The sequence below is a fragment of the Corylus avellana genome, chromosome 2, assembly GCF_965113065.1.
Source record: "Corylus avellana chromosome 2, dhCorAvel1.hap1.2, whole genome shotgun sequence".
NCBI lineage: Eukaryota > Viridiplantae > Streptophyta > Magnoliopsida > Fagales > Betulaceae > Corylus > Corylus avellana.
The window spans coordinates 2,229,520-2,240,189 of NC_142491.1; the positions used below are offsets into that span (position 1 = coordinate 2,229,520).

The 10,670-nt window shown below is 38.0% G+C and overlaps 1 protein-coding gene across 5 annotated transcripts; it reads right to left on the reverse strand.

Annotated features, from left to right (window-relative positions):
• Positions 1-210: 210 nt before the first annotated feature.
• LOC132174112 (putative disease resistance RPP13-like protein 1) lies at positions 211-9,632 on the reverse strand. 5 transcript variants are annotated; one of them, XM_088513111.1, is made up of 14 exons: positions 5,433-9,632; positions 5,131-5,270; positions 4,931-5,004; positions 3,922-4,194; positions 3,680-3,800; positions 2,684-2,748; positions 2,571-2,598; positions 2,421-2,493; positions 2,261-2,332; positions 1,899-2,113; positions 1,558-1,779; positions 1,132-1,225; positions 895-1,042; positions 211-800 (listed from the first exon to the last, which is right to left on the reverse strand). In XM_088513111.1, exon 1 carries the CDS (start codon positions 9,581-9,583, stop codon positions 5,483-5,485), a length of 4,101 nt encoding a protein of 1,366 aa, XP_088369237.1. In that variant the 5' UTR covers positions 9,584-9,632; the 3' UTR covers positions 211-800; positions 895-1,042; positions 1,132-1,225; positions 1,558-1,779; positions 1,899-2,113; positions 2,261-2,332; positions 2,421-2,493; positions 2,571-2,598; positions 2,684-2,748; positions 3,680-3,800; positions 3,922-4,194; positions 4,931-5,004; positions 5,131-5,270; positions 5,433-5,482. The 5 variants fall into 5 exon arrangements, with proteins under 5 accessions (XP_088369237.1, XP_088369240.1, XP_088369239.1 ...); XM_088513114.1 differs by having other exon boundaries at positions 3,991-4,201; XM_088513113.1 differs by having other exon boundaries at positions 2,261-2,321; positions 3,922-4,201.
• Between the last annotated feature and the right edge of the window lie 1,038 nt (positions 9,633-10,670).

The following is a 10,670-nucleotide window of genomic DNA, read 5'->3' on the forward strand; positions in this document are numbered from 1 at the left end:
ATAGACCGAATTTATAATTTTGTTAAATTTTTGGAGGTACGTTATTAGTGCGATCATTAAGAAGTAACTGTTGTAATTATGGTGAATTGTAGTGACCTACTTAGAATTTGTAGTACTTGGTTAAATGTCTTGTTTACAATTAATCATGTGGATATTGAATTGTTGAATGACTATATTTGATGATTTATGGAACATATAAAAGAATATAGATGCCCCGATAAACTTGTGGATCGAAATTCTTAAAGAGAAATACTTATGAAGGGATCATAAAGTGTTATATATACATTGTGTACCCATTGTGGGATCATGGTGTTAGATGCGGTACAAGAGGACTAATTTTAGTACCATCTATTTGACTATAAGGTGAAAGTTAAAAAGAGAAATGCATCTTTGCATTACAGAGTCCATCTTGTGTACATTTCCGTTGAGTTGGCATGCTTCATCCATAATTTTTTTATTTTTTTATTTTTAATTAAGGGTGGAGGAATCCTGTCAACTCAGGGAAAATGTACACAATATGAACACCATAATGCAAAGAAGCATTTCTCAAGTAAATGGAGCTTAAATTCAAGATGTACTCCAAAAGCCTAGCTAGTAAAATCACAAATCTCAGGGATGAAAGAATCTAATTAATTCCTAAGTATGAGAAGTTGAGAGCTGGGGAGAATATCTCGATGCCAGAAAGATTGATATGGAAAAAACTTGAAAGACAAATTAAGCATGATATCTACAGAGGTTTTCAAATCCCAAGTCCTCCTTGTGCTTAATCTTTTTAACCATGTGTGCAATGCCAATCCCCCCTGTTTAACAAGGAACGGAAGTGCATGGTTCAAATAATTGAAGCAATCTCGATCATTATATGAAATCTATGAAGATCGAACAGCGCGCACTCACCTAATGATATCGTACTCACAAATATTGTTCCCGCCAGGATGAAGATGATCAGCGATGCTCTCCCTAATATGGCGATCACCTTTGTTACCACATGTTGTCCTACAAGAGCGGCAATGGTTGCCACGCCTAAAAACTAAAAAGTAGAGCGCTGCAACGTACAAATTAATACAAAATCTAAGTAAATGTTCAATTATATATATATGGAAACATATATTTTATATCTTCAATATCGCTTACCATAAGGAACTGGGAAGCATTTTAGAAGATAATATTCTATGACAGACATGGATGAAGAAAATGTCATGGCAAATGTGGCCGTGGCACTCGACACCTACATGATGATGATTCTAAACAAGTCAGTCTTGGAATTATATGAATAAACTCCTAAAGTATAATCTAAAATGTCTAGTTTGATTGGTCAAAATGATAGTGTAGATATGACTAATGTTTTTTCTTGAGTCGTGACTGGAAGAACACTCGAAGAATACCAGAAAAACACCTATCATGCATTTTCTTTTCTCAAACATGATTATTACCCACTAAATATTGATGCAATAAATACCCAATCAGGGCTGCCATTAACACCATTAATACCCAATAGTCTGCCATTAACAGAGTATTGGATCACGTGTTATTATAGTTTAAAGAGAGGCATCAACGCACCTGAGGGGGGATTCCCAGCTCCAGAAAAAGTGGACCAAGAATGAAGCCACCACCAAGACCAAGCAACCCACCAACCACACCAGCTACAATGCCGCAGGCACAATAAAGAACCAGCTGATGCACTCCCAAATTTGTGCCTCCCTCTCCCTTGGATGCAATCACTCTCCGCCCTTTGTACAGGTTAACAGCCTCATATCAACTCACTCCAACGGCCACAGGGATCTGACAGACAAGAAAAACAAACTATTCAGCCTGCTGCTTTTCAACCGGCCGAGTAAAAAACAGAGAAATGCAACACGTACTTTCAATTGCTTAATCCTTGATATGACAATCAAAATTACCATTAAATTTTGGATGGATTGATCTGTATATGATATATCGATCAATGATGATTTTTCACTGCCACACACTTAGAAGTACACGTAGCATTTCTCTTCCAAGAATGTTAAGCTCAAGCACATAGCTCATGTGTTGGTGCTTTGCTCCAAATCCGACTAATGGAGGAAAATAATGACATAAGACATATTTGTTCTCTTATCAAAGTCATAGAAGATACCTGCACCAGGTTTAATGCCCAATATGCCGGTGAACAAGTTTCTGTGTAATTTTAAGAAAACAAAGAAGTATCCTCATTAGTTAAAAAAAAAAAATAAAAAAAAAAAGGCTTTTATGATGAAAAGTAACACAGATACTGAAATTAAACCTGGCCAATCTGAAATGCAAGGATTATGACCCATACAGCAACAAGAACTCCAACTTCCTTCCTGTAAATATTCTTAAGAATGGAGACCAGGGAAGGTTGCAGAAGTGAGCACTCCTGAAAATCATAAATCAAATGGAAGTAAATTACTGTGCATTCTTACCTCTGCTCTCTTAGAGTCCTTGGTTTCTGTACCACTGCCGTTGATTGGGCCTTCAACCTCTTCACCACAAGACCTGATCAAATGGAATATTAAAGTGGGAAAATAATTCACCTAGAAAGAAAAGAAAATGTCAAAATCAACTCATGGTACCATTTGATTGCAGACGTTGAGCAGCCTCCTAAAAACCAAAAAACAAGTAAGAAATGGAAGAGGGAGGATGAACTAAATATGAACATGATCGAATGAGCAAACTTTTAGACCACCTTTTTAGTTCTGATTTTCTATCTCCATGTTTCAACATCCTTGAGGAAAGCCTTGGTTGCCATAACTGCAGGGCAGAACGACCATGAAGAAAGAAAAAACAGAGTGGAGAAAAAGACTGCAATGCAAACAACTGTAATCTGTGAAGATAGTAATCAACAAGATTGTGATCATCCACACAGAAAAAATTACATTGAAAGAAACTCCAATACTGATCCCCAGCACCAACAACCGTTCAAAGCAGCTTCGCAAAATGAACTTTTGTAAATTAATTAATCCTTAGTGATAAATAAGAATATAATATACACCAAATGAAAGCTGCTCTCTCAAGCTCCAATCTAACAAAACCCCCTCCACTAGCAGCACCTTCCCTTTGATTTTCCTTAAGTTTAGAAAACAAAGCTACTTTTTGCTTCCATATCAAAATATATTTCATGATTTCCACACACCAAATGTATTATGGTGTGATAATGTTAGCGCTCTTGCACTCACCTCAAATCCCGTGTTTCATTGTCGAACAAAATACGTCAAGGTGGACTATCACTTTATTAGGGAAAAAGTGCTTAATCATGACATTTTGGTTAAGTTTATTTCCTCCAGTGATCAAGTAGCTGATATCTTTACAAAAGGATTATTATCCTCTCAATTTTTGTTTTTAAAATCCAAGCTCATGGTTGTTCCCCATTAGCTTGCGGGGGGCTGTTAAAGTCACTATCCTATCAGGTACTATGGCTCAACATTCAACTCAAGATAAGGCTGTAGATTCAGTTCAAGCACAACACTTGGAAGATGAAGTTGATACTATATAAAACAGAGGTGATTATATTCAATCAAATCACATTACAAAAGATGAAGATAATAACTCAGCCATAGGTTATAGAAGACCACTAGATTAGCTTAGAATTCAAATGTATTCTTATCACCTTTATCTTGTATTTTCCTCCGGTTGTTAAGCACACTTGTAACTCTTAACCTTATAAATACTTGAACATACTCACGTGTTAGGCATTGAAGTCTATCACACTTTCTTCACATTTGTTTCAAATCAGACACCTGGTGGCCTTTCCCACGCCATCATCTCCAGCTTGAGCATCATCCTCATCCACAATGGTGCTTCACCTGCAAAACATTGCAACACATGTTAATAAGTTCATTGTTTAATAAGTATGGTGTTCTATTAATACACGTGATAATTAAACTTGGTGGCAAGAATATGAATGAAACTAACATAAAACGTCACCTAGGCAACTAGCTGAGGATGATTTGGGCATCGTATGAGGGGATTGAGTGTCTGGAACGTTCAGCATACCTTTCAGCAATTGCGTGATGTCAATGGCGCAAATGAACTGCAATCGACTCTACCGAGTGTAGTCCCAAGCCCCACTCCGCAACCAAGGCCAGGCCATTCTGGGCACACCGCCTTTGATTATGCGTCATTCGGTGACCATTAAATGGTCCTCTGGTTACCACATTGTCATGAGGTTGGAGGCTATTGCGGCATAAGCTCCTCCAACTAGGAGCTTGTAAGAGTACAAAACACTCATTAGCCTCTCAATATAATTGTATAGAGTTATGAAAAAAGAATAGAAAAGGAAAACGACTATTCCATCTATAACTAAAATGTGCTTAACAATTTTTAACGCAGCCTCATCGTTCACGCTATTTGAGAGGAGTCACACTAATAAGATTGAACAGGTGAAGCTCATAGTTACTAGTAGTTACATGTAACAACTGGAAAAGAAGAAATTCATGAATTACTAGTAATTCATTGCTATAATAGATGTATGACAATAACGACATCTCATATATATATATATATATATATGAGTGGTTTTAGAATATTTTAAATCGAATGTATTAAAGTCGGCAACCAATATTGCAAAATAAAGTTGCACGCGTCTAATATATATACAAGACTACACAGATGGTCCATTTTAGTAAAGACAGTAAACATCACATTAGCTACATAAGAAGAAACAACTCTTCTACATGGGCATTTCAAGTAGAACATAAAAATTTGTAACTATTTGCCCGAGCCTTTTGAACAATCTGGAAGGATCAAAGATGGAGAAATATTCATTCCTATAGAGCAAAACTTCCAACTACTATCTTATTATCTTAATGAGAATCAAAAACAAAAAAAAAGTTATTTTCTCGATCAATTAAAATAGAATCCAAAAATTTCAATATCTATTTAGATTCAAAACTTTCTTAAGAATTATAAAAATTGAAAGAACAGTAAGACATACCTCTTTATACTCATAATCCATATTAGGTTGTTCATGGGGATACAGAGTTGAGATAATCCCTTCTACTTCTTCTCCTAAAAAATTAAATAAATGAACATTATCAATCTAGCTAGTTACTTACTGAATGTTATTAATGGCCCAAGGTTATTGCTAGACCATGGATGCCAACATTATCAACGAACCAAAATCCAGTTATGTACCTATTTTTGGAGGGTCACCATGACGGTCCAATCTGTAATGACCAGCAATACGCCACTTGCTGGTAATGAAAAACTCAATATTCAGATGCCTCCTCTCTCTCTACATGTTCGCTTGGGCATTTTAACAAACTCCTATGATGCTGATGTGCAAACCCAACAAGAATAGCAATGTTCAGCAAACTAAAGCAAACATTTAGACACAAAAAGAAAAAAAGATAATCCATTATTGTTGGGGGAGAAGAGGGGCAGTACATGATTCTCCAATCAATATACAAAAAGAAATTATGTGGCAATAAACTGACCTTTGAATTTATTTCTTGAAACTTGACTTCCATCTGAACAACACTCAGATTCACTGACACTCATCTTCCAATATGAGTGTAGGGATGTGGGCTATTTTGAACCACTCTCGTCCTTGGTTTTTCTTACATCGCTCTGCCAGTAGAGGACAATTGGAGATAACAAGTTTAAAGAGTGAGGAAGGGAGGCCATCCTCTGGAAACGACTTGAGTTTTTCACAATCACGGATAACCAAACGTTCAAGAGAGGCAAGGCCTTGAAAGCATTTGGAAGTCATGTATTTCAGATTTGGGAAGGATGCAATTCCGAGGCCAATTATAGAGGTAGGCAGCATCATTTTTGGAAAGGACACCAAATGCGAAGAGCCACCACCAATTTTAAGCAATTCAAGAGAAGTGAGCTTGCACAATCCCCACTCAAAAAAGGCCTCATTAAACGACATCATATCATGGATAAAAAGTATTGTTAGGTTGGTTAGAAAACCTACTTCTGGAAAGCATACAATGCTTGGGCATTCCCATATTTTCAATGTTTGAAGAGAGGTGAGGTTGTGTGTGCAATTGGGCAAGGCCTGCATTTTATCACAATTGAAAATCCGGAGATGTTTCAGGTTGGTTGGGAGCAAACCTCCGTCTGGGAAAGAATCAAGAATAGGACATTTTGAAATATTAATATCATCTAGATGTCTAAGGTTGTGTATGCCCTTGGGTAAGGATTTAAGGTTCTCACAATATGTGATGAGAATGACTTCAAGAGATGAGTTGAGATGGAAGCTCTTTGCTATCGACTCCAGCTTCTCACACTTCCAAATGTGAAGGAACTTAAGTGTTGCAGGTAATTCTCCGCTTGATGTTAAGGATTTAAGGGATGGACAATCACAAATATTCAAATACTCAAGAAGAGATGTGTTGCTGCTGTAATTGTTGATATCATCCTCATCCACCAAAATCACCATATTCGTGCAATTTTGTATATATAGCTGCTTTAGAGTTGGAGGGAGTTGGCCTATTGCAAAGTTTGTGAGTGAAGTACAGCCTTGAATTAAAATCTTCTCAAGATAAGTGTTGTTATACATCATTTCTTTCGGTAACGATTCCATGTCCTGGCAATTTCTAATCTCGCAATCTCTCAATTTGAATGGCAAACCCAGTTGTAACTGGTCTTCCTCTTCTTTTGCCATCAAAGAAACTAGTTTGGTACAATTTTGAATCCTCATAACACCAAGAGATGGGAGATGTTCTATGACTACATATTCCTTGCAATTGAACGAAGGAAACGGCTCATCACAAGTTTTAATAGTCGAATCTTCCAAATATGTCAATCCTTCCATAGTAAACCCTTCTATTAGACATGTAAATTCTGAAATTGTTGAAAGATACGAGAAGGATAGTAAGCTAAATTCAACCTTACCTCCATGCACCACCCCTCTCGATCCTTCAATTTTTAGTTTGCAGAGCTCTGGAAATGTGGAAATTGAAACCGCCAACTGTCTGCATCCATATATTACAATATTTTCTAATGAAGGAAGGTAGTTTGGTAACTTACCCACCAGCTTGGGACACATTTTAATAGAAAGCTTACGTAATTTTGGAAATTCGCCGCAAGGAATCCAATTCTCCCATTCCTGCATACCCCTGAAATGCAAAGACTCTAAGGATCTAAATGGTTGTGAGCAAACTTCCCCACAAAACTCACGTCCAATAATTTTCACACTAGCCATGCCTTCTATGTAAAGGTCTTTGAGTGATGGTAATTGGCCCACTGCAGGCAAAAATGTGCACTTTTCACAGCATTGAATCTTCAAGAACACCATATTGGAAAAATGGCCTCTTAACCAAGTTGGAAATTCTACACCACCGTAGCGCTTGATAGTGAGCTCTTTCAAACCCTTGTGAGGTTGTAGCATGTTAAGTACTTTCAAATCACTTGGTCTATCTTGTGACTCATTGAAACTTACACGCCATTGCCTCCATTCCAATGACAACCCATATAGATTGGTCTTTTCAATTAACCTAGCGTCTCTCGCATCCTCAAGATTAGTCACATTATCCAATCCTAAAATGCGAAGTGTCCCACGAAGATGCAACAAAGGCCCTAACTCCTTTACCCCGGAACAACTATCTTTCCAAACATCTAGATTAGACAATGATTGGAGACAAGTTAATTTACCTATTTGTGGTGGCAATCCTTGCAATGCATCTGCTCCTAGAATGTTGAGATGTCGTAGGTTGACAAGGTTTCCAAACTTTGAAGGTAATTTCTCTAGACGAGAACAGTTCTCCAATATCAATGTCTGTAAATTGTATAGAGTAGCTACTGATTCAGGCAAGCTTCTGATTTCATACATGTAAGAAAGGTCAAGGAATCTTAAATGCTTCAGATGACCAATTGATTCTGGTAGCTCAGACATGCGGTATCCACACAAAGAAAGCACCCTTAAGCGTCGTAATTTTGGCAACAATTTAAGAGGAACATCACTAGTCAAGTTACAATTGCCTTTATCTGAAAGCATAAAAGGCAAGAAGGTCCGCAAACATGTGAGATCATTAAAAACCTCAAACTTTTGACGGCCATCATAGTAACTAGCCAAGTAAGACGAATGTCGAGCCTTTTTAGAAGGTTGCCTTCCATTATTACCCCCAACACTATCCTCCATTTTAAAGCATAAATCTCCTGCAACCCATTGAGCCAAATCGTTGATGAGATCATGCATTAGAAATCGTGATTTATCCTTGAATGATTGTTGAAAAAATGACCTCGACAACAGATGGCAAAAATACTCGATACCCAAATCTTCCATTTGTTTTCCCTCTTCTGGTGGCTGAATTAAACCTTCTGCCATCCATAATAGAACCAACTCCTCCTCCTTAAATTCATAGTCCTTGGGAAGTATTGAACAATATTCAAAGCACCTCTTCAAATTTGATGGCAGATGATAATAGCTCAATATTAAAGCCGGAGCAATTTCAGTTTCCACTTCTGGTAAACCCCATATCTTGCTCTTCAATACTTTCTCCCACTCATCACAATCCAGTTTATTGCGTAAGACACCTCCAAGTACTTTTGCTGCTAAGGGAGACCCTTTACACCTTCTAACTATTGCTTCGCCAATATCTTTGAGGTTTACATGTACACCGAAGTCCCTTGTTCCCAATGCATGATGGGCCAATATAGACAAACAAAAATCATCTGACAACTCTTTCAAAGAGTAAGCCGGAAAGGTACTTGTCTTCAACGAAACTCCCTCATTGCGAGTTGTGATAATAATCGTACTTCCTGGAGCCCCTGCCTCAAAAGGAGCACGTAAAATAGTCCAATCATGATAGTTCTCATTCCAAAGATCATCCAAGACGACCAAAAACTTCTTCCCTTTTAGTTTCTCCTTCAGTTCGACTTGCAATGAATTCAGATCATTGTCATCACCACCACTTGCAGAGACAGATTTTAGAATGGCTTTTGTCACCCTAAAAGCATCGAAGTCTTGGGATACACAAGCCCATGCTTTGAGATCAAAAAAGCTTCGTACTTTTTCATCATTGTACACAAGCTGGGCAAGAGTTGTCTTACCCATTCCCCCCATACCAACAATAGGAATCACAGAGAGTTGAGCTTCGCTACATTTTTCACCCACCAAAAATTCAAGCAGAGCCTCTTTATCGCTGTCTCTGCCATAAACATGAGCCTCGGTCACTACAGATGTTGGTGCCAGTGTCTCTCTCGTTCTGTATGACCTCCTGTGAACATTTTCGCTACTCAATTTCAGATCATCCTTTTGCTTCACCATGCGGTTGAATCGCCCGGTGATCTCCTCTATCTTTGACTCCAGCCTCATGTTGACCTTAACAGCCCTCGGAGTGAAGCCACTACAAGAAGCTTTGCACCGCAGAGTTTCAGTGAAAAACTCATCCAGAATGTCTTCCAAATCGTAAGCCAAGTCTCGGAGATCATCTAGCCAATTCTTCACAGCCCCCTCAGCATGCTGCTTCTCATCCGCATCAACAAGGACTGCCTCAATCCCTTGCAAAGTCTCGCTCCACCTCTCCAGCTTCTTTCGGAGCCCATCTCGGCGTACAAAGTTCAGCAACTCACGAGATCCCAGACGGTCGAACAGGACTTGGAGGAACGCAGAAAGAAAGAGCTCTCCCACTGCCATGGCCAGGAAACGATGCACTCAAACAACAAGTTTTTAGTGTTTCTTTTTTTTTTTTTGGTAAGCAAAGCAGAAGTAAATGGTTTCTCCTTCCCTCAAAGCTTGTAATTCCTTTGGAAAAGATAAGCTGTTGCGGGGCCCTTGTTGACTTCTCTTCGCCATGTGCATGCTTTATTTCCTTCAATTATTGCGAAAGAGAGACTCTTCGCTATTGGTAGGTGGCACAATGTTGGTGGCATTATTGGTAGATTGAATCGATCACGCGGTGTGGAGTGGACTCTGGAGTCAATTTCCCAGTTGCCCATATTATCTATTCAATCCAATCCAAAACTCCATCTATTTAATGGTTACTTAATTGGCCATATTCAAACAACCAACTTTATTCTTTTGTTTGCAATTACCATCCATCTTCCTTCCTTCAGGCCTGCCCCCCCTTGCTTGGCTTCTTCTTCCTCACATATTCATAATTTGAAATTTCCATCTCAGACAGTTTTGGTGGCATTAATTATTGGAAGTTGGAAGTTTGACTCGATCACATACAATATTATATTCAATTCAATCCACAACTCTCTCCCTCTCTCTTGGATAATGCATAGAAACCAATTATTCATCAAGACTTTTATGTCCACTTGCACAAATATCATCCAACCCTTTCTTTACATTTGTGATTTTAAAAATATAATTAAAGGTTTAGTAAATGGTAATTTAATTACTCTTTAAAATTGTAGTTGTGTTTTTCAAAAAAAAACACCACATTAAATGTGGGATTTGAAAATGTAGGCTGTGTCCTGTGTAATCAATATGACTCAGCTTATGGTGTAAAAGCAAGAAAAAGCGTGCTGTTTGCAATTTCCATCCATCTTCCTTCAGGCTGTCTCCTTTAATTCTGAGAGAGACCCCCCTTGCTTGACATCTTCCTCGCACATTCTTAATTGTTCTCTGTTTTTTTCGTACTAGTAAAGTCCATAACTCAAATTGCACAGCTATTTCAAATTACTTTTCTTCCTCCTTTGCGTCCTTTAATTAATTGACAGAAATTTCTTTCAAATGGGTTTCTAAAAAATTTCTTTCAACTCACTTTAATAAATAT

Bases quoted from the DNA above. Each gene is read 5' to 3' on its own strand.
- LOC132174112 (XM_088513111.1), bottom strand. From the start codon at position 9,583: ATGGCAGTGGGAGAGCTCTTTCTTTCTGCGTTCCTCCAAGTCCTGTTC.